The 22,828-nt window shown below is 47.8% G+C and overlaps 1 protein-coding gene across 1 annotated transcript; it reads right to left on the bottom strand.

Moving 5' to 3' along the window:
• Nucleotides 1–652: 652 nt before the first annotated feature.
• On the bottom strand, nt 653–21,628 carry TMEM88B (transmembrane protein 88B). Its single transcript, XM_033158941.1, has 2 exons — nt 21,288–21,628; nt 653–1,010 (listed from the first exon to the last, which is right to left on the bottom strand). Exons 1-2 carry the CDS (start codon nt 21,555–21,557, stop codon nt 741–743), a joined length of 540 nt encoding a protein of 179 aa, XP_033014832.1. The 5' UTR covers nt 21,558–21,628; the 3' UTR covers nt 653–740.
• Between the last annotated feature and the right edge of the window lie 1,200 nt (nt 21,629–22,828).

Genomic DNA, 22,828 nt, shown 5'->3' with positions numbered 1-22,828 from the left:
CAAAGATTTCTGTGCTTAAAATACTGCAGATTTGTGTTTCCTCTGATAACTTTTGTACTTGACCAGGAGGAAATGCTCAAGCAGTGATACCGATGTGGAATAGAATGTCCCTATTTTCATCTGAGGAATGTTGGAGGGTATGTTGTTATCCTTGCATTGGGGGGGGGGGGGCGGAAGTGAAGAGAGTGGTAGCTACCCTAAGGTGAGAGTGGGGAACCTCAGGACCAAGGTCAGCATGTGGCCCTTAGGGCTTCTCTATCTGGCCCTTGATACACACTGCCATACACACTGCACCAACTTAGCCTTGCATCCTCCTCAAATGTTCTTGCCTGGCCTGGAATGTGTCCTTGAATTCTGATTCTTGCTTGCCTGGATGGAGGTGTGTGAGTGAAAGCTGCTTTCCAAAGGTAAAATTTGCATGTGTTGCTCCGCCCAATCTGCCCACCACATAAGGTTGCACTGCAGGAGATGTGGCCTTCTGGCTGAAAATGTTCCCCACATTCATGCCCTAAGATGAACCTCAGTGTTCATGGTGAAAGCAAGATGCGCCATCTCACGGAAAGTTCCAGAATCAATTGGAGGCCCAGCGCCCCCTGGTGGAAGGAGAAGAAGCCATGGAAATTTCTTTTAGATGGGTTTGGCCATTGCCTGCTTCTTCATTGCGCCCTTACGGGAAAAATGAGATTTGGAGGACTGGAGAGAGGGGTGTGCTGGCAGGCAGACCAAGGAGCAGGAAACGCTTAAACCCAGGCCTTGACTTGGCTGCTCCACTCCTTGGTGCAGCCGCACAGCCCCCCATCTTCGTACCACCGCCACTTCACACCCTTGTACACGGCCCGGGCCCAAGGCTGGAAGCACAGGAAGAGGCGGAAACGCCTGACCAGACCGCAGTAGATGGCCATAGCCACCACGATCAGCGGAGACATGATGACGAAGCCGAGGATGATAAGGGCGGAGGAGCTGTTGTCATCCAGGATGGTCTTGCAGTAGGAGGCTGTGGAGTGGAGCACCTGCAAGGGGGTGGAGAGAGACCGAGTCAGAAACTGAGGCGGACATTGTGGGAAGGGGAAAGAATAGGGAGCAGGGCAGTGTTACCCAGGCCACAGGGGCGTCTTACCCAAAGAAGCTAGTGGCGTGGGGTGCCAGGGCCCCATGTTCTGGAGGGCACCAGGGAAGAGGTGGAGGCTGGGCGTGGCACCTCCTGGCATCAGCTCGCCACCCTCACCCGCCTCTGCCATGCCGCACCGAAACAGCACTGCACCCAGAGCCTCCGTCTGCTGTGGCCACTGCACCACAAAGTGGCCAGCTGAGCCGGGAGGCGCCACGTCCAGCCTCCACCTCTTCCCCTCCGGAGGAGCTGCCCTCCAGCCGCTGCCTGCCTCCTCCAGCCCCACCGGCAGCACTGTCCTCCCTAAAATACTGGGAAACGGGGAGGGGGACACCACCGGAGGGAGCTTTGCACCACGGCGCCGGATATGCTTAAGACGGCCCTGCTAGGCCGCCTATTGAATCATGGGATCGTAGAGTTGGAAATGTTACCCGAATTCTAAGGTCTCAAATAAAAATTACACGTTCATAAATGTACAAGGCAAACACATACATACAGTATATAAACCATGTGTCTGAAATAGTACAGGAGAGCAATCCTGAAGCCATTTTGACTCTCCCAAATTGACCTCAAATATTCCTCTGCAAGGAGAAAAGAAATGGGAAAGTCTTCCCATTGTCTTTTTGCTTGCAAATCCTGTCTTAAGGGCGTATTCGTGTATGAATAGGGTGAGCCTGTGACCTGGATTCAGGAACTAAAGTATTAACAATCACAAAAGAATGGCCAAGCTGCCCAGGTAATGCAATCAGTGACTATTATCAGGTATCCTGGCAAACAGGATTTCTGCTGTAAGCCACCTGTGATGTATTTCTGCTGTAGAAGAAGAAGAAGAGAAGAAGAGTTTGGATTTGATATCCCGCTTTTCACTACCCGAAGGAGTCTCAAAGCGGCTAACATTCTCCTTTCCCTTCCTCCCCACCACAACAAACACTCTGTGAGGTGAGTGGGGCTGAGAGACTTCAAAGAAGTGTGACTAGCCCAAGGTCACAAAGCAGCTGCATGTGGAGGAGTGGAGACACGAACCCAGTTCCCCAGATTACGAGTCTACCATTCTTAACCACTACACCACACTGGCTCTCTGTTACACTGGTAACAGGCTGTGTATCACATGTGCAGAAAAGAGTGACGCTTGCATCCCAACTATCCACATCCTTTCACCTCCCCAAGGCTTCTCTGGGAAGCCAAGATCAGCTTGGAATTGTCTTCTTCTCCAGATGAAAGGAATGACCCAGAATTGAGCTCCTTGGAAGAAAAACTGTCATATATAAATATAATAAACAAACAAACAAACAAATCCCCTACTCAGCCATGAGGAAATGGGGAGGAGGAGAACTATAAGCTACCTACCTATAGGGATTGAACCTGGGGCCTTTTGCATGTAAAGCAGGTGCTCTGCCCCTGAGCAGATAATAGCCACTCTAATAGCCACCACTTTGCTCACCGAAAATTAATTTTCAGCCATTCACCATTTGCAAAGCATTCATTTCACTCAGTTCTCCCCACTCCTTTCACCGCTTCTCTACACCCTGATGTCAAAAAGGTGATGTTATTTGTGTCTCGCACCCTCTCTGGGTTAATTAATACTGAACAGATACTGTTAGAGCCGGAGGGGAGGGAAAGAAATGGAGTCTGATGTTGGAGGGGAAAGATGAGACTCAACTGATGAGCAGTGATGAGGGGCAACCTGAGTCGGATGCCACTCCTCCTTCCCTCCATGCCAACCACATCCCTCACTTTTGCCAGTGAAAAGGCAGCTTCAAGGGGTAGCGTTTATATTCGGCCAAGCAGGAAATTAGAAATGAAGCAAGCTTGCAACAAACTGCGGCTCCAGCTCAAAGCTGATGCTCTACTGTGCAACTAGGGGTGCTTCTGAATATCATTTGCTGGGGACTCCCAAGTGTGCTTGTGGTCTTCCCATTGAGGCATCTGGTTGGCCACAGTGAACCCAGGATGCTGGACTCGATGGGCCTTTGGTCTGATCCAGCAAGAATTTCTGAGCTTCCTATGGTCCTAGCAAACACATGTGACAACAACAACAACAACAACAACAACAACAATAATAATAATAATAATAATAATTTATTTGTACCCCGCCCATCTGGCTGGGTCTCCCCAGCCACTCTGGGCGGCTTCCAACAAATATTAAAATACCTTAAAATATCACAGATTAAAAACTTCCCTAAACAGGGCTGCCTTCAGGTATTTTCTGAATGTCAGGTAGTTGTTTATCTCCTTGACCGCTGATGGGAAGGCGTTCCACAGGGCGGGCGCCACTACCGAGAAGGCCCTCTGCCTGGTTCCCTGTAGCTTTGCTTCTCGCAGTGATGGAACCGCCAGAAGGTCTCCTTTGGCCATGTCCGATCATCAATCTGTTTAGCTGGGAACTGGCAGTGGCTCTCCAAGGATTCAAGCATGGGACATTCCCAGCTGTACTGAAGAACCAGTGTGATGCCATGGTTAGCGTGCCAGACCAGAACTTGGGAGTCGTGGGTTCATCTCACCCACCCCAACCAGGAACCTTGCTGGGTGGCAGAGAGAAGTCCAGAATCAGAAACCAGAGAGGAGGGAGGCCAAGAGGCAGAGATGAATCAGGCTGGTGAAGATGCCAGGCAGTTTCCCCCTCCTGCTGTGACCAGTTCCCCTCCCACCCACCCTGGTATCCCAGGACCAGAAGAGGTATGAAGAGGGCAGAGGAGAGAGAGGAGTCTCAGATTGCTTGGGAAGGTACCTGGGAGAGGAGGGAATTTAGGCAGCTTTCTTCAGCCTTCATAACTGGCTCCTTGAGGCAAGACCTACCAATAAGAGTTGTGCTCATTAGGCTTGGCTCCCCCAAGCAGCCTTGTTTTTTAAAAATAAAATAAAATAAAGAGTTAACCTTATTTACTCTGTGTGATTTATTGCTGGCTGGTTCCTTGACAATGTTCCAATGAGGGAGAACCTCTAGAATAGGTGCAAATCAGGTCCACTGAGGAGCATGGCCTGGGCAGGGAGTCTCAAGGACCAGACAGAGGGCCACATTTGACCTCACCCCCAGACCTGAGGTTCACCACCCCTGCCTTAATGCCCCAGGATCCTACCACAAGCCCGTCATCATGGAGTCAAGTTTCTCAGCATGACAAACATTCCTCGTTTGAAAAGAAAACCAGGAGGGGGAAATAAGTGAGCTTATATGAGCCATTGCTCCTTGGGCTCATCCATCGACTTCAATCTCATAAAGGGAAATGAAATGACAAAATGAAACTGCCTACAGATTGAGTTCCCATGTGGCTGCTCTGCCTCTTCTTTCCCCCAACAACCCCCTGTTGTATAGTCAATCTCCAGCCTGCCAGCCTGCCCTGATAAATTGCCAAGAGAAGCTAGCAGTCATCAGATTAAAGGTTTAATTATCCATTATGTCTGCCCGGCCTGGTGACAGCTCCTCAAGCTCTTACCCAGGGAACAGGCCGGCGGGAGATTCAGGTGACAGCTCTCACCTGGATGGCTTCCCAGTTCTGCTCAAGGGGACTTGGGGGTTCCTCAAAAGGGCAATGACATTAAAGTCTCTAAAGCTCAGTAATAGAACACCTGCATTGCATGCAGAAGGTCTCAGGTTCAATCCCTGGCATCTCCAGGTAGGGCTGGGGAATATCCCTCTCTGGAACCCTGGAGAGCTGCAGACAGTCAGTGTAGGTCAGTCATGGCCAAACTCAGCCCTCCAGATGTTTTGGGACTTCAATTCCCATCATCCCTGACCTCTGGTCCTGTCAGCTAAGGATGATGGGAGTTGTAGTCCCAAAACATCTGGAGGGTCAAGTTTGGCCATGCCTGGTGTAGGCAATACTGAGTCTGCAAACAGCTGGGCTCCCCTTCCCTTCAAAAGTAGAGTTCAGGTATCTAACTGTTGGAGATGCAATAGGGATAACGCTTCTCTAAAACATATGGGTTTTTTTCATTGTCCTATATTGAAAGATTTTTGGCAGGAGGTAACTGAAACCATCAACAGAACTGTACGGAACAACCTTACATTTACAGAGCAAAATATCCTCTTGAATTATATACCCAGCACATGGAATCTTACAAAAGGACAATACGAGTAGACTCTCTGTGCCAAATACCACAGCAAAACGACTGACACTGATAAACTGGAAAAATAAAAATGCGGCTCCCTTCTACAATTGGATTGAAGATTTATACAAACTCGCAACATATGAACAACTTGCATATAAACACAGACTTGCCATGGACAAATTCAATGAAATTTGGAATCCATTCTTACAAATACTGTTAATAGGTTAAAATCCGGTGAATTACAATAACAACCTTGTAAAACATACAGTTTTGGGGGGTTCCCCTCCCCCCTTGGTTTTCCTTTCTGCACAAGTTCTGTTTCTCTTTTTATTTTTCTCTTTTTTGTTTGTGTCTCACCATGTCTGGTGCACATATAAAAAGGTAAAGGGACCCCTGACCATTAGGTCCAGTCGTGTCCAACTCTGGGGTTGCGGCGCTCATCTCACGTTACTGGCCGAGGGAGCTGGCGTACAGCTTTTTGAACTTTCAATAAATATATTAATTTCTTTTTAAAGGAGAGTGTTAAGTGTTGGAGCAACATAAACATTCTCTGCTGTGCTTTTACCTGCTGTAAAACTATCCAACCTCCAGTTTTGAGTTTGAGTTTCCAAGTAACAGTTTGAGTTTCCAAGGGGGAAACCAGGATACCTGCAAGGTGAGGGCAGCAAGAAGGACACAGCAGTGAGAAGGAGTTGGGTGTATTTAACCAGGAGAAGAGATGGCTGGGAGGCGATATGATTGCCATCTGCAAATATCTGAAGGGATTGTTTAGCTGTTACTCCAGTATTGCAGGGGTTGGACTAAATCAGGCATCCCCAACCTACGTCCCTCCAGAAGTTTTGGCCTACAACTCCCATGATCCCTAGCTAACAGGACCAGTGGTCAGGGATGATGTGAATTGTAGTCCAAAACATCTGGAGGGCCAAAGGTTGGGGGTGCCTGGACTAAATGACCCTTGGGGTCCCTTCCAACCCTAAAATTCTATGATTCTACCACCACTAGGGATAATGGAGAATCCCAACAGAAACAGAGAGCCAGTGTGGTATAATAGTTAGAGTGCTGGAACAAGACTTGGGAGACCAGGGTTCAAATCCTCACTCATCAATGAAGCTCACTGGGTGACTTTGGGCCAGTCACAGTCTCTCAGCCTGACCTACCTTGCAGGGCTGTACATGAAGAAAAAAACAGGCGGGGGGGGGAGCTATGTGTGTGACCTTGAGCTCCCTGGAAAATAATATGGGCTATAAATCCAATAAGTAAATAAACATCTGATTTTCACTTATTCATTCCATGTCTGCACCAGAAATCAATCCAGCAAATACAATCGGTGACCACTGTTATTGTTCGTTCCAGTATGCAAATGGTACATAATTGATTGCGCTCCCCCTCGCTGCCCATTTGCACTGTGTTTCCTTTGCAATGAGATGAACGGGGTGGAATAATGTAAAGGCTACGTGATTAATCACGTGGCTTTGCTGCAGCCAACAATGAAGTGAATAGTCGACTTTTTGGAAGAAGGCGGATTGCAGCGGAATGGAAGCGCTGTTCCATGTCATGAATGGAAAAAGGATATCTTCCTCCAGCTCCCAACCCTCTATACATTGCCTTCTGCTGCTTGCTAATTGAAAGGCTTGATGCCCTGCCCACCAGAGCCTGTCGGCCTTTTGTCTTGCCTGCTCTCTTGTTCCATGGCCAGCGTGCCTTCGCTTCGCCTTCGGCTGCAAATCACACAGAGCAAAGAAACAGATGCTGGCTTTATGAGCAGCGCTTTATGACTCAGCCTGAAATTAAAACCGTCTGAGTCCAAATGAGGCTGCTTGCTGCTGCTGCTGCTGTTTCTTTTGTCACCCAAGAGGCCGGCGAGAAATGGAAATTCTTGTCTTGTCCCAAAACAAATGAATAAGGGCTGTAATATTTGTCCTCCTTTACTACCGCAGGAGAGGTTGCCGAATGGGCTCGCATTGATTTGAAAGGCGTCCGCAGCACCAGGATATTGGATGTTGCAAGGCAGGGGGAGAATTCCAGAAAGGGCAGCTGAAAAGGATCAAGGGGATGGAGCAACCGCCCGATAGGGAAAGATTGCAGCGTTTGTGCCTTTTCAGCTTAGAGAGAAGGAAATGAAAACGACTTAATGGAGCAATTTCTCAAACTTCCTCCCTTTTTTGGAGCCCCTACCCATAGGAACGCAGGTGGCGCTGTGGGTTAAACCACAGAGCCTAGGGCTTGCTGATCAGAAGGTCGGCGGTTCAAATCCCCGCAGCGGGGTGAGCTCCCATTGCTCGGTCCCAGCTCCTGCCCACCTAGCAGTTTGAAAGCACATCAAAGTGCAAGTTGATAAATAGGTACTGCTCCAGTGGGAAGGTAAACGGCATTTCCGTTTACCTTCCCACTGGGCTTAGTCATCCTGGCTTAGTCATCCTGGCCACATGACCGGGAAGCTGTACGCCGGCCCCCTCGGCCAGTAACGCGAGATGAGTCAGACATGACTGGACCTAACGGTCAGGGGTCCCTTTACCTTTACCTTTACCCATAGGAACACAAGCAGAGCCTGCTGGATCAGGCCAATGGCCCGTGTAGTCCAGCATCCCGTTCTCACAGTGGCCAACCAGATGCCTGTGGGAAACCCAAAAGCAAAACATGCTCATTAGAGCCCTTTCCCCTTCCGTTGTTCCCAGCAGCTGGCATTCAGAAGCATTTCTGCCTCCACCCATGGAGGCGCAGATAGCCTGTCAGAGTTGACAACACAAGCTAGATGGACCAAGAGTCCATCAAGGCAGCTTTCAAAGTTCTTTTACTGATGCCGCGACGTCTAATGAGAACTATTTTCCACTGCCGAGGCCATTCATCCTGGCAAGAGGTTTCGTCAACAGCTATGAGCTGCCCTTGCTAGAAAAGGGAAAGGATGAAAGTCATCAGACAAAAGGGAGCCCTTTTCAAAGAGCCAAGCGGTGGTGACTTCTTTCCCCCTTGTTAGCTGCGCCAGGCTAGATCAAAGAACAAAAAGCCCAACTGAAATGCAAAAGGGCAAGCTAGCATCCTTAAGGGTAGACAGCCAAGATCTGCTTCAGATGATCTCCCCTTGAGACTCTGAATGCTGCATCAAAGCTAGACTTGATTGATTGATAGGTAGGAGCAGCAGGGCAAGCTCCTCAAAAGTCTGCCCCCAGCTGGAGAGAAGGGGAAGCGCTTTACAAATTCATGCAAATTCATAACCAGTAACAGATGTCGCCCAAATGCCTATTTCGCATCGTGTTTCCTCGTGTTTCCGCTGCTTCTTTCCTCAGCTAACCTGTATCAACAGCTTCTTGGTGGCTCTGGTCAATTCCTCTGTAACTTGTTGGTTTTATTCAGGGGTGCCAACTGCAATAAAATATTGGGGGGGGGGGCACATAATCGATCACAAGACGGGATGAGAGTGTCGCAGCACTGGGAGATTGCAAAAATTGACCCCAAAGAGCAGCAGCTCGCAGCTGGATTTTCCCTGACCTCTCCTGAGGTGACTCCTCTTGAGAAACGTCCCAGCAGCTAAGCCCCTGCACAAACTGTGAGCTTCTCTAGCCACTTGGGGGGGGGGGGTTGAGGCATGACTTGGTTAGAGATGTTGCTAGGGGGCAGCAGGCGAGATATAAGACCCTAATAAGAGCTCTATCTAGTCCAGCAATGTGTTCTCACAGTGACCAAGCAGATTAATTAATTTGTTCGCTTGCTCGTTGCATTTATATCCCACCTTTTTCTCCAAGGAGTTCAATGTGGGGTACATGCTCCCCCCCCCACCTTCCTCATTTAATCCCCACAATAACCCTGTGAGGTAGATCAGGCTGAGAGGCTTGCCTCAGGTCATCCAGTGAGCTTCCTGGCTGAGTGGGGATTTGAACCCTGTTCTCACAAGTTCTGGTCTGGCATTCTAACCACTATGCCACGTTGGCTCTCATTGGCTCTCAGCGTAATAATAATAATAATAATAATAATAATAATAATAATTTATTTGTACCCCACCCATCTGGCTGGGTCTCCCCAGCCACTCTGGGCGGCTTCCAACAAATATTAAAATACATTAAAATATCATAGATTAAAAACTTCCCTAAACAGGGCTGCCTTCAGGTATTTTCTGAATGTCAGGTAGTTGTTTATCTCCTTGACCTCTGATGGGAGGGCGCCACTACCGAGAAGGCCCTCTGCCTCAGACTGGCTTCCACACTATGCTCACAAACGCCTTCTCTGTTCTCTGTCCTGGCAAGCAAGAGGCATTGTGGGAGTTTAAAGGCACATTCCAGTCAGGCCAAAACACTCGAGGAGGGTATGAAACAGAGCCAGTGAGGGGTGAGGCCAGGGGACAGCTCTGAGGTCAAGGCAGACAGATCCGAAAGTGCGATTGCGTATAACATCATGAGCTCAAGCCACCCCGAAGGCACAACGGGCGTGCTTTGTGTGGGGCTGCCATAGAATTATAGAATTATAGGGTGGGAAGGAATCTTGAGCATCATCTAGTCCAACCCCCCTGCAATGCAGGAGTCTCAGCTAAAGCATTCAAGACAGACGGCCATCCAACTTCTGCTGCTTGTATCCATGCCAGAAGATGCAAATAGTGCAGGATGCAGAGGCCGCACTGGTCCCAGGAGCAGGATACTGGTGACATATTACTTCTCTGCTGGCCATCACTTTGAGCAGGTTCAAGGTTCTTGTGCAGTGCCTCAACGACCACCTGATTTTCCACCTTGGTCGTTGAGATCCTCTGGGTCCCCACACTCCTGAGGTTCAGTCGGCCTTTACTGGTGTGGAAGGTGTTGCCCTGTGGAACTCCCTGTCAGTAGAAGCTGGGCAAGAATGATCCTTGCCTTACCTTTTCGCTTCTCTCGGAAAACTGTGTTACTCAGGCAGGGCTTTGAAATGTGATTTCCGCTTTCTCCCCAACCAGTTTCTAATTTTTTTTTTAATGATCTTCTTGTAATTTAGCACGTTCTATGCTGTCTTGTCGTTTCTTTTCATGAACAGCATGGTCTATAAATATCTAAATAATGAAATGAAATGAAAAGGGTCTGGAAAGGGGCCCAGAATAAAAGGACAGATGAGGAGAAAAGGCGGCCTTGAAGGCATCGTGACTGATTCCTCTTCAGGGCTGCCTAGTGCCTACTTTAGCCATTAGTCCAGCGAAAGGATCTGCTCGTCAGGCAGAGCGTAATGCAGGAAGAGAGGAAAGCTTTCTCCTTCTTCGCCACCCTCTGCTTTGAAAATGGCCCAGAAAAGAAAAGAAAGCCTGAAAGCACGTAGAGAGAACATTATTTAGTGGACAAAAGCCAAGATTTGGATAACCCTTTTCGAACAGGATGACCGAGCTGTTAGAGAGAGAATTAGGCAAGCTTTGAGAGTGGAACTGCTAAACGGAGAGGGGGCATTGGTTGACGTTCCCCCCCCCCTTGCTTTTTAAAAAATAAAAAGGAGAAGGAAAACTAAAGCCTAAAGAAAAGAATCCAGCAGTTCCCAAACATTTGTGGGCCACTGTCCACTTGGCTCCATAAACTCATCCCCAGCCAATGCCCCCTACCCTATAAAAAGGAATTATTGAGAATAACAGTTTGCACAACCCACTAAGGAGCTAGGAGACAAAGGACAAGGAAGAATGAGCAAAGGGGGAAACCATGATTTGGAGCTTGGGGGGGGAGGGCAAATCCAGAAATCAGGACCAAACAGTAGATCTAAAGGACACAGCAGAGCTAGAAAGACTACCCAGTCCAAACAAATGGCCTTTAATGGTCCTTTCCAAGGTGTGATCCCTGTCTGAAACCCTGCAGAGTTTCTATCAGTCGGTGTAGACCAGGCATCCCCAAACCTCGGCCCTCCAGATGTTTTGGACTACAATTCCCATCATCCCTGACCACTGGTCCCGTTAGCTAGGGATCATGGGAGTTGTAGGCCAAAACATCTGGAGGGCCGCAGTTTGGGGGTGCCTGGTGTAGACAGTACTGAGCTACATGGACGGACACACACACGCACACACCGGTCTGACTGTATAAGGCAGCTTCCTATTTCCCCCAAACATCATGCCACTTCTTCTCCAGGAAGTTGCTTCAGCCCCCCTGAACATTTCTCCACACCTTTCTGGCTCCTTAACAATAGGCTTTCGGGATGTGCTGAGATGGTGGATGATGGGGGGGATCTCCTGCATGACAGGTAATTAGGACCCATAAAATCTTGGAGAGCTTTCTCGTTCCTTGGAACACTGACAGTAAACAACCCCAACGAGGTAGGCAGTCTTGCTCCTCTGTGGCTGAGAAAATGTCAGCGCTAACCAGAAGGAGGAAGCTAAAAAAATAAAATAAAACGGGGGGGGGGGAGTGAGGGACACAGAGACTGTACAGATTGAAACAGCATCGAGCTATTCCCTTACTCTTTTGAGTGAAGAGAGAGGGAGCTGTGTTTAGAAGAGCTAATTGTGTTTGAAAGGGAGGCATGGCTTGTTGTTGTTCTTTCTACCCACTTTCCCTGCAGGTCAAAGAGGCGCAACAGGTTATTAATGCAGCTGAAACACCTGACAAACCTGCTCAGCCAAATGCAAAAGTATGAAAGTTCTGCAGGGAAGGGGAAAGGGAAATTAAACTTGCCATCGTCAACATACCTCTCTCTCTCTCTCGAGATATAAATAGATTAGGTAGGTAGGTGGAAAGCTGGATTGATAGCAAACCCTCCTAGTGTCCCTATATTCCAGGGATGTCCCTGATTTAGAGAAGCCATCCCAGTTTCTGACTTGATGCCGGAATGTCCCGCTTTGCCTTAGGACAGGGGTGGCCAACTCCCAAGAGACTGTGATCTACTTACAGAGTTAAAAACTGGCAGTGATCTACCCCCTTTTGGGGGGGTTCAGGTCAAAGTTGTTCAGCTTTTTTGGGGGGGAGGAAGGCCCATTTTTTAGGCATTCAGATCAAAGTTGTTCAGGTTTCCTTTTTTTAAGGGAGAAGGAAATCCCCAGTTTTTGGGGGGGGTACAGGGCAAAAATATTGAGCTTTTTTTTTAGGGGAGCCAAAGTTGTTGAGCTTCTTTGGGGGGAGCCAGTGATCTACCACAGATGTCCAGTGATCTACCAGTAGATCACGATCTACCTGTTGGATGTGCCTGCCTTAGGACATCTCTATTTTCATTGGAGAAATGTCGGAGGGTATGGAGTTATCCGATCTCCAAGCCATCTGAAGGCAATCCTGTATAGGGATTTGCGTTCTTATCTATGTTGGAAGCTGCCCAGAGTGGCTGGGGCAACCCAGTAAGGTGTGTGGGGTACTCAAGGGTACTCAGTACTGGCAACTCCCAAAAAAGGTTTAAAACGTGGCACTTACTGTAACAACCCCTTGGTGAGTACTGGCACCTTTTTTTTTCTTAAAAAAGCAAAGCACTGATGATCGGCTGCTGCCAGGACAAACTATATTTTAATTGATGATTCTAAATGTGTTCTATGTATTTTATTCATTCTTTCTCACTAGTTTGCTCCTATTACTTTGTATTGTTGTTTTTAGATGTTGTAAGCTGCCTTAAAACCCACCTTGGGAGACAGGTGCGCCCTCTCTCTCTCTATATATATATATATCTACAGTGGTACCTCGGGTTACGAACTTAATTCGTTCCGGAGGTCCGTTCTTAACCCGAAAACGTTCTTAACCTGAGGCTCACTTTCGCTTAATGGGGCCTCCTGCTGCCGCTGTACAGCCGGCACGCAATTTCCGTTCTTATCCTGGGGCAAAGTTCGCAAACCGAGGTACTATTTCCGGGTTAGCGGAGTTTGTAACCCGAAGTGTTTGTAACCTGAAGCGTTTCTAACCCGAGGTACCACTGTATCTATCTATCTAGTTATCTACACACACACACACACGGGCCGGATTTAGGTTCGATGAGGCCCTAAGCTACTGAAGGTAATGGGGCCCTTTATATGTCCAGCTGTCCTTTGTCAACAACAAATTGTCGCTGGTTTTTTGTGTTAAATATATGCTATATGGTAATTTATGGACCTAATAGGTATCTAAAGCCATTTGCCACTGTTGCTGTATGTAGGTTTTATTTGTTTTGTTTTGTTATCTTATATTTTGGAATTATGTACATCCAGGTTTTTTTTTCCTTTAAATTTTTTTGGGGGCCCCAAGTGAGTGGGTCCCTAAGCTATAGCTTGTTTAGCCTATACAGTGGTGCCTCGCTAGACGAAAATAATTCATTCTGCGAGTGTCTTCGTAGAGCGATTTTTTTTGTCTTGCGAAGCACCAATGCAAACCGCTAGTTTTCGCCAAAAAAAAAAAATCGTCTTGCGAGGCAGCCCCATTGACTTTTTCGTCTTGCGGGGCAGCCTTCTGCTAGCAAATGCCGTTCGTCTAGCGAGTTTTTTGTCTAGCGAGGCATTCGTCTAGCGGGGCACCACTGTACGTAAATCCAGCACTGACACACACACACACATACACACACACACAGGGAGGGAACCAATATGGCCGCCAAGCCTCTCTGTTTGGCACTCAGGACTCTTCCACATCACACATCCCGTGGCTCAGTGGTAAAGCACCTGCTTCCCATGTGGCAGGACCCAGTTTCATCCCAGGAACTCCAGACAGTTATGGGAATGTTCCTTGCTTGGAATCCTGAACATGCCGGTCAGCATGGACACTACTGAGCTAGATACCATACCTTCCAACATTTCTCCAATGAAAATAGGGGTGTATTATTATTATTATTATTATTATTATTATTATTCCCTGCCTATCTGACTGGGTTGCCACAGCCATTCTGGGCAGCTTCCAACATATATAAGAACCTAATGAAACTACCCTGTTTCTCCTAAAATAAGACATGGCCATAAAATAAGCCATAGCAGGATTTCTATGCATTTGCGAAATATAAGCCGTTCCCCAAAAATAAGCCATACCCCGAAAATAAGCCATAGTGACATGGTACCTCCCATTAAAACAGCCTGGGGAGGCGTGGCTATGCAGCGTACCGATGCGACATGGTTAAAATAAGACATCCCCTGAAAATAAGCCATACTGTGTTTTGTTGAGCGGAAAAAAATATAAGACGGTGTCTTATTTTAGGAGAAACACGGTATACAGAGCTGTCTCCTAAAGGTTGTATAGTTACTTTATCTCCTTGGCTTGATGGAAATAAGGGAAAGTGGGACATTCCAGGATCAAATCAGAAACCGGGATGGCTTCTGTAAATCCAGGACTGTCCCTGGAAAATAGGAACACGGAGGGTCTGAGATACTGCAGTATACGACAGCTTCCTATGTTCCTATATCTTCAGGGAAGGGCCGTAGCTCAGTGACAGAGCATCTGCTTTGCAAGTAGAAGGTTTGCAGGTTCAATCCTTGGCCTCTCCAGGTAGGGTTGGGAGTGTCCCATATTTGAAGGTGGGAATACTGAGCTAGATAGACCGACTCAGTATAAGGCAGATTCTCATGTTCCAATGGAACTGAATCAGGGAAATAGAGATATTCCCTCCCTTTTTAAAACCCGTGTATAACCAGAAATGGCTGGTTTGCTTATCGTAAGGAAATTTCCATTCGCGTGGAAAACAAGCAACAAATGCAGCTACTTCTCCGCAGGGACTGATTGCCGCAAAACCCATCTCATTTGTTCATTTTATTAGCCAGTGACGCTCTTGGATGCCCAATTGAGCAATCTGGCTCCTCGATGATGGCAAAGCCACCTCAAGGAAACAACCACAACCGTCTCCCAGGCGAGGGCTGGATCAGCAGCAGCAATCAATGCGCAATTAATCTCCCGATCAACAAATTGTGCTTTCGGCCCTGTAGGAGAGCCTGCTTTTCGAGCTGTACGGGGCCACACAAATGGCTTTGCCTTATACCCCCTTGATCCCAGGGTTTGTTCACGAAGCAAAACCGCACACTGAGGCCATTTGAACACCTTCATTCAGGCACTTTATTTAAGTTAGTGCCTCAAAGCTGCTTCGGCGCAGACGCTCTTAAATCAGTTCAAGAGTAACCGAAAAGATAAAAGGAGAAAGGAAGTCTTTAATCATTGAAGAGCTGCGGGCAGCTGCAGAGGCTCAAGAATTTGTGGGTGGGTGAGAGGCTGGAAAAGGATCCCGGTTTCACCAGCACGGTCACTCTGCAAAGGGCACCTGAAGGAGGGGAAAGCTGGAACAGAGACCTCCCAGAGCCAGTGAAGGTCATGGCTAATAATAATAATAATAATAATAATTTTTTTGTACCCAGTCCATTTGACTGGGTGTCTGGCTTCCGGGAATTGGCTTCCTCCCCCGCCCCCTTTGGCAGTAGATAAGGAGTCTTGTTACCAGTTAGAAACTTTAATGATCACAGTGAGAGAACAAAGAATCCATTCCTCGGAATGAAGGTGCTCCCAATTAAGGGTTGCACCCACTTCCTCCCTAGTCACCCACATCACTACCGCATCTTGTAACCTGATCTCGCAACCACTGTGCTTTCTGTGCGGCTACCTTATCTGCTCTTCTTGACCTTGGGCTGAGCAGATGAATACTTTCCAGAGACAGTGAATCTGTTAACCCTCTCTCTCCCAGTTCTCCTCCTCCTAGCTGTTCCCCGTCCAGTACTTCCCAGCTTCTGCCTTCTGAACTATGTCCCTCTGCAAACCACTGTTCTAAATCTATACTGTCCTCCTCCTCCTGGGAAGATTCAGGATCCTGATTAAGAGCAGGGGGGAGGAGGAGGCTCCCACCATTCCTCCTCAGTGCAGCCCTCCTCAGCACGCACCCTGACACTGGGTGGCTTCCAACAGAAAATACACAAACACAACAGAGCATCACACATTAAAAGCTTCCTGATACCGGGCTGACTTCAGATGTCTACAGAAGGTCTTATAATATTTATCGCTTTGACATCGGATGGGAGGGCATTCCAAAGCTTGGGTGCCACTGCCAAGAAGGCCCTCTGCCTGGTTCCCTGTAACCTCACTTCTTGCAGTGAAGGAACTGCCAGAAGGCCTAGAGAGAAGGGAGGGGCCTGGGGAGAATGCCAAGGGCCAGAGAGAGAGGGAAAAAAAACTGGAGGGCCACATTTGTAGGGGAGCCTTATGTTCCCCCCGCAACTGTTGTACAGGGGGAGGGGGTAATCTGAGAACTATCAAAACTTGAGCCAGCAAGCGCAAGCTCCTCAGGAGCCCCAAGGCAGAATGATGAAGGGAGAAAAGAAGCCAAATATTCTCAGCTCTCCCCTTAACGGAAGAATCAGAGAGCTATGCATCCATGCACAGCCCATGTGTGGAATACCTAATGAGAACGAAATTAGTTTGTCAATTTGAATAAATTGCAGGTTGTCCAGCGGAGGCTGGGAAGGAAGCCCGCACAGCGCTCTGGGATCCACGGGTGTAGCATGGATTCTGTTTCTGCGGTTGCTGCCGGTGGTCGGATATCCCCCCCCCAAACACACGCACAATTCCTTTCTCTGTTTAATTGAATAGACGAATTGCAGAGGCCGCATCTAGCAGGGAGCAGCCTTAATTAAAATGAAATTAAAGAGATTCCAGCCTGCGTGAAGGCAAGCACAGACAAAAGCAGGAGAGCTGCTCGCAAAAAGGGGGGGGAATCGAGGGTGGCGAGGAAACGGGGAGAAATATTGTGACAATAAAATAAAAAACTGCGATGAGTAATCAGTGCTGGGAAGGATCCTGTCAAGCCAAGACATTACTGTATTTATCCAGACTGTCACAGAGGTTTGGTAATTACTGCAAAGCTATTTTTGTGGGCTTTTTTGTTTTTTAAAGTGATGTATAGCATAATAATTTGCGTTCCTCACCACATCCTGGCTCCGACTTTCATGCTTGCTTTCCTTAAATGTGCAACAGGAGTAGGGACACTTTGGCCCTCAGGATATTGTTGAACTACACCTCTCATCTGACCCAGGAAGCATGATGTTGGAGTTGATGGCTATGCTCTTGCTCCACAGTTGGAAGCAGTAATGCTTCTGAATTCCAGTTGCTGGAAACCGTAGGAGGGGAGAGTTGCTGCTGTGCTCAGGGCCTGCTTGTGGGCTTCCCGAAGGCATCTGCTTGGCCACTGCAAGAAGAGTGTGCCGAACTCAATGGGCCTTTGGCCTCATCTATACCTGAAGGAGTGTCTCCACCCCCATCATTCAGCCCGGACCCTGAGGTCCGGCTCCAAGGGCCTTCATGGCAGTTCCCTCCCAGCAGGAAGCGAGGTTACAGGGAACCAGGCAGAGGGCCTTCTCGGTAGTGGCACCCACCCTGTGGAACGCCCTCCCTTCAGATGTCAAGGAAATAAACAACCATCTGACTTTTAGGGAAGTTTTTAATGTTTGATGTTTCATCGTGTTTTTAATATTCTGTTGGGAGCTGCCCAGAGTGGCTGGGGAAACCCAGCCAGATGGGTGGGGTATAAATTATATTATTATTATTATTATTATTATTATTATTATTATTATTAAGGCTCTTCTCATGTTAAAGGATTCTGGAGAGTATTCAAGGATAAACACTGTCCCCCAACACATGCATCCTAGACCATGACATGATAGATGTTTATAAGATTATGCATGGCATGGAGAACATAGATTGAGGAAAGCTTTTCTCCCTAGAACTCCTAGAACATTAGATTTCAGGGCAAACGGAATAAAGGACTTTGTCACGTAGCACGTAGTTGAGCTATGGAATTCGCTCCCCCCCCCCCCCGGAAGCAGTGAAGGGCCACCAACCTGGATGGCTTGAAAGGAGGAATGGGCAACTTTAAAGCTATTATCAGTGGCTACTGGCCATTATGGCTATTCTCTGCCTGCTCGGTTGGAGGCTTCTGAATACTAAATGCTGGAAACCTCAGGAGAGGAGAGGGCCCTTGTGTTTGGGTCCTGCGGGAGGGTTTCTCATCAGGACATCTGTTTGGCTACTGTGAGAACAGGATGCTGGATTAGATGGGCCATTGACCTGATCCAACAGGCTCTTCTTGTGTCCATTAATTTTTGCGACTCTACTCTTCGTTTGATACAGCCCAGTGGGATTTACTTCCGAATCAACATGCATAGAACCGCACTGATTCGCTGTGTTTACTAATGCTTTCCTGAGCCCTGATGATTTCAGTGGCATTATTCGGCAATAAAAGGGGAATCCTGCTCAGCATAAGGACGGACCAATCTATCCATTTCCGTTTCTCATTTTCCCAGCCTTAAATTAGTTTGTCAGATTTTTGCATCAGTTTGCAATTAATAAAACAAAAAGTCCCCGTGAAAGTTCAGCTGCGTTTAGTGGCTTTAAAATGAGAACTGAGCCAAATTTGTGTGCGTGCGTGCACACACCCTTCTTCATAGCCAAGTTTCAGCTTCTCACACCCCATCTAAGCCAGAGCTTTGGTCCAGCCAGGTTTCTGCAACCGAATGAGCCGCCAGAACAGAAGAATGTGAAACCACAGAGTGAGAAATGTCAATGGCGCTGTCCATTGCTGGCTGGTGCTGAAAACTTGAAGTGGTGTTGGCTTTGTTCCAGAACTCTAACTTCGACCATGAAAGCTACTTCGTAAGCCCATTGGTTTCCAGTGGAGACTGGCCCCTTAGGATGGTTAACTGATCCACCAACTTCAGTCAGTCCTCAGCCAGCCCCAATTTGCTTGCCTTCTTACTTGCACCCAGACCAAATGGCTGGTGTTTGACCTCCTTAGTTTCAATGTTGCCTTGAGCATCAGAACTAGAATGAGTTGCCTCTGCATATTAGTGGCTCTGTCTCAGCCAATCATTGGCTCTGGCTCCACCCACTGTTTGGGCTCCCTGCATTCTGCCCTGCCAGCCCACAATGGGCCCCAGCCAATGTTTTCTATATTATTTATTATTATCGTTATTTATTAAATTAATATACGGCCCTTCTTCCAAAAATCACAGGGCGGTTTATAGCATAAACATACAAAATGACACACATAATGATACGTTAACACAATGAAATTTGACACGCTGGAAACCAAGCCATATGAGGAAGAGTTGAAGGAGTTGGTTATGTCTAGCCTGGAGAGGAGAAAACTGAGAGGTGATATGATAGTCATCTTCAAGTATCTAAAGGGCTGCCAAATGGAGTATGGAGCAAGCTTGTTGTCTACTGCCCCAGAGGGTAGGAACCAAACCAATGGATTTCAAATAACAGGAAAGGAGATTCCGACTAAATATTAGGAGGAACTTTCTGATAATAAGAGCTGTCTTCCAAGCTATCCCATCCCACTGGAATGGGATAGCTTGGAAGGTGAGGGACTCTCCTTCTTTGAAGGGACATTTTAAAGCAGAGGTTGGATGGCCGCATTCCCTTCTGGAAGATTTGCAAGGGCTACATGGCAGTGGTGGGCAGGGCCAGGGGCAAAAGTGGGCAGAGGCACAAACATAAGATTTACCTTTGCCACTTCAGCACACACACGAACACACCCCTCTCTAGCTTCCACCCAGGCAAGCAGGAGGCTTTATCAGAGTCTAGCCTGGCAGGGCTACTAGGGTATGTGGCTTGAGGAGTGTTCCAAGGGCCAGCTGGAGAGGTCTGGAGGGCCACACTTGACCCCCAGGCATGAAGATCCCCATTCCTGTTTTAAGAAGCACTGCCTCCGAGCATGTTGTAAGCAAGGGAAGAGGCCGCTGCCATCAACGCTGCTTTCTCCTCTATGATGTCTCCCGTTACCCAACATGTTCTTCCTAAACTAAAGCAGCGTCATGCTAAACTGAAAGCACAGGAAAAATGTTTTACAGAAGATTTTTTTTTAAATAAAAGACCCGCCATAACCTGCCAATACAAGGAAAATGAAACCGTTGTTGTTGTTGTTGTTGTTGTTGTTGTTGTTGTTGTTGTTGTTGTTAATTATATACTGCCCTATACCCATGGGTCTCAGAGCAGTTCACAGAATAAATTCAAGATATAAAACCACAAAATACCTAATAAAAATAAAAACAGCAACTGAATACCCCCCCCCAAAAAAACCCATTTTAAAAGGTCATAGGATGTAAATCGGATCAACCAAATGCCTAAGAGGAACATTTTTGCCTGGCACCTAAAGGTGTATAATGAAGGCACCAGGTGAATTTCCCTGGGGAGAGCATTCCACAGACAGGGAGCCACTGCAGAGAAGGCTCCGTTCTCATGTTGCCACCCTCTGGACCTCTCAAGGAGGAGGCACATGAAGGACGGCCTCAGAAGATGATCTCAGGGTCTGGGTAGGTTCATAAGGAAAGAGGTAGTCCTTTCCCCCACCATTATGTTATTGGACTACAGCTTCCATCAGCTCTTGCCACTATAGCCAGTGAGTAGAGGGTGATGGGATTTGTAGTCCATGGACATCTGGTGGGGCCAAGTTGCTGTTGGAACTCCTTCCCACTATCTCTGGAGCCTCTTTGTTTGAATGCAAAGACTCATCCTGGGAACACGTGAAAGAATAACACGGACTATGGGGCATCTGGGAGTGTGCAGAGGGGACACCTTTCACCATTTAGTAATCACGTCCTGCCCGCCTCATCCATCCTTTTATAAATGTATGGGTAAAGTTAATGCAGGAAAATACCACCCTAGGAAAAAATGCTTTGAGAACTCTATGATCTTATCAGCCATTCTAAGAACAGTTGGCCAGGGGTGGGAAATCTGTGCCTCTCAGATTATAACTCCAAACAGCAGAGCCTGTGGTATGGAATGATGGGAGTTGTAGTCCAGCTATAAAGGTAAAGGTAAAGGACCCCTGGACGGTTAAGTCCAGTCAAAGGCGACTATGGGGTTGTGATGCTCATCTTGCTTTCAGGCTGAGGGAGCTGGTGTTTGTCCACAGACAGATTTCCAGGTCATGTAGCCAGCATGACTTAATTGCTTCTGGCGCAACAGAATACCGTGACGGAAACCAGAGCACATTGGAAACGCCATTTACCTTCCTGCCACAGCAGTACCTATTTATCTACTTGCACTGGTGTGCTTTCAAACTGCTAGGTTGGCAGGAGCTGGGACAGAGCAATGGGAGCTCTCCCTGTCGTGGGGATTCGAAACGCCGACCTTCTGATCAGCAGACCCAAAAGGCTCAGTGGTTTAGACCACAGTTCCACCTGCATCCTGAGCCCAGCTATATGGGGCAGGGGAGCACCACGTTGCCTAACCCCCTGGTGCGAGGTAAGGGATTGGGCTTCCTAACCAGAAGCATCTGCGAGTCGCATGTCACTTACCCGGGAATGGCACTGGAACCCAAAGTAGACCACCACGATGGTGGGCAGGAGCACAATGGCAAAGATGGTGGCCATCAAGAGGAAGTTCAAGAGGAAGGCCAAAGAGTTCATTGCTGCCACCAGGCATGTCCAGGCCCAGCAGCTGCAGGTGCTACGGCGCTCCATGGGCAGCAGTTGATCATCCATGTTGTAAGGTGGAAGTCCCTTGATCATCCGCGATGTGTCAGACAGGCTGTCCATGTCATAGTCATCCATCTCCTGATCAGACATTTTTGAAGGGATCAAACAGGGCCCCCAGCCACCGAAGAATCTCTCTTTTCAAAAAAAATTCCCCCTGCTCTTTTCTGCCCTGCAACCTGGAATGCCTTCAGAACAGAGAAAGTTGTTGCTAATGTAGACTTCTCAAAAGAATCTGTGTAGGCTTCTTGGCAGGATCTGGCTGACCTCTGCTGGACTTGATGGGCTTTGGGTTTGATCCAGCAATGCTGCACTTTTACGCAATTGGCCAACAACCAAGCATTAAATGGAATGGGGTGGAGAAGACCTACCAAGAGTCCTAGTGGACATTTCCAATGTCTTGTTGGCTCCTTCCTACAGAAGTTGATCTTTGCCCTGGGCTTTGTCCAGGTCTTCTGTTCAAGCAGAGAAGCTCTAACTGGAAGTTTGGGAAGAGAGGGAGAAGCCACACACTTGAACGTGGGTTGTTGCAGCCATGCTTTCCGCTGCGATGTCTCGGTCTACAGGAGTCCCTGCGCTGTTCTGTGACAACCCATGAGGCTCAAATCACCTTCGGCACAGCCTCTTCAGAAGGAGAGATCTAGCAGTCACCTTTGCGAGAATAAATCTTTGGACTTCAAATCATTCCTCCTCCTCCTCTCTCTCTCTCTGTCTTCTGCAGTTCTGGAAGGCAGAATTTCTCTCTGCCAAAGTTTTTTCTTTCTTTCCAAAATCCCCCAGAAACATCAGCAGACCAGATCCTTTGGTTTGTTCAAGGATCCCAGCGGTGCACAGCAGTGAGCACAGAAGGGCAGATCCTGAGTTTAATGGGAGGGTGCTGCATCTCCTTGCCTTTAGTCTACATCAGATGCTTCCTCATTGCTAGCCGGCTCCGATCGCTGTGCAGCGCTTCAGGGTTTGCAGGCAGTTTCATTGACTCTCTCGCTCTCCCCCGACATCTAGCCAATCATTGGCAAGAGCTGCTCCTCAACCCCCACTCCCCTCCCCAGTCAGCACCACTTACTAAACACGGTGCCATCAAACCAGGCCATTATGAACTCAAGTATACGTATCGCAGGAAGAAAATAAATAGATCAGCATTTCATTTTCATTTCACTTTTAATTTGTACACTGCCTTTCCGTGTTTTTTGTACGCAAGGCAGCGTACAAGCCGTTGAAGGCACAAAATATACAAACAAAGGTCACACATCTGATAACAATCCAATCCAAAGCAAATAAGTCACATGCCATCAAAATAAACCCGCATGAAATGAAGTAACGTTCAACAATTCATTTCGAATATAATAGTGCACAAGAACATTAAC

The sequence above is a fragment of the Lacerta agilis genome, chromosome 8, assembly GCF_009819535.1.
Source record: "Lacerta agilis isolate rLacAgi1 chromosome 8, rLacAgi1.pri, whole genome shotgun sequence".
NCBI classification, from domain to species: Eukaryota; Metazoa; Chordata; class Lepidosauria; order Squamata; family Lacertidae; genus Lacerta; species Lacerta agilis.
The sequence above is the reverse complement of the archived record's forward strand: the minus strand, read 5'-3'. Positions and strand labels throughout refer to the sequence as shown.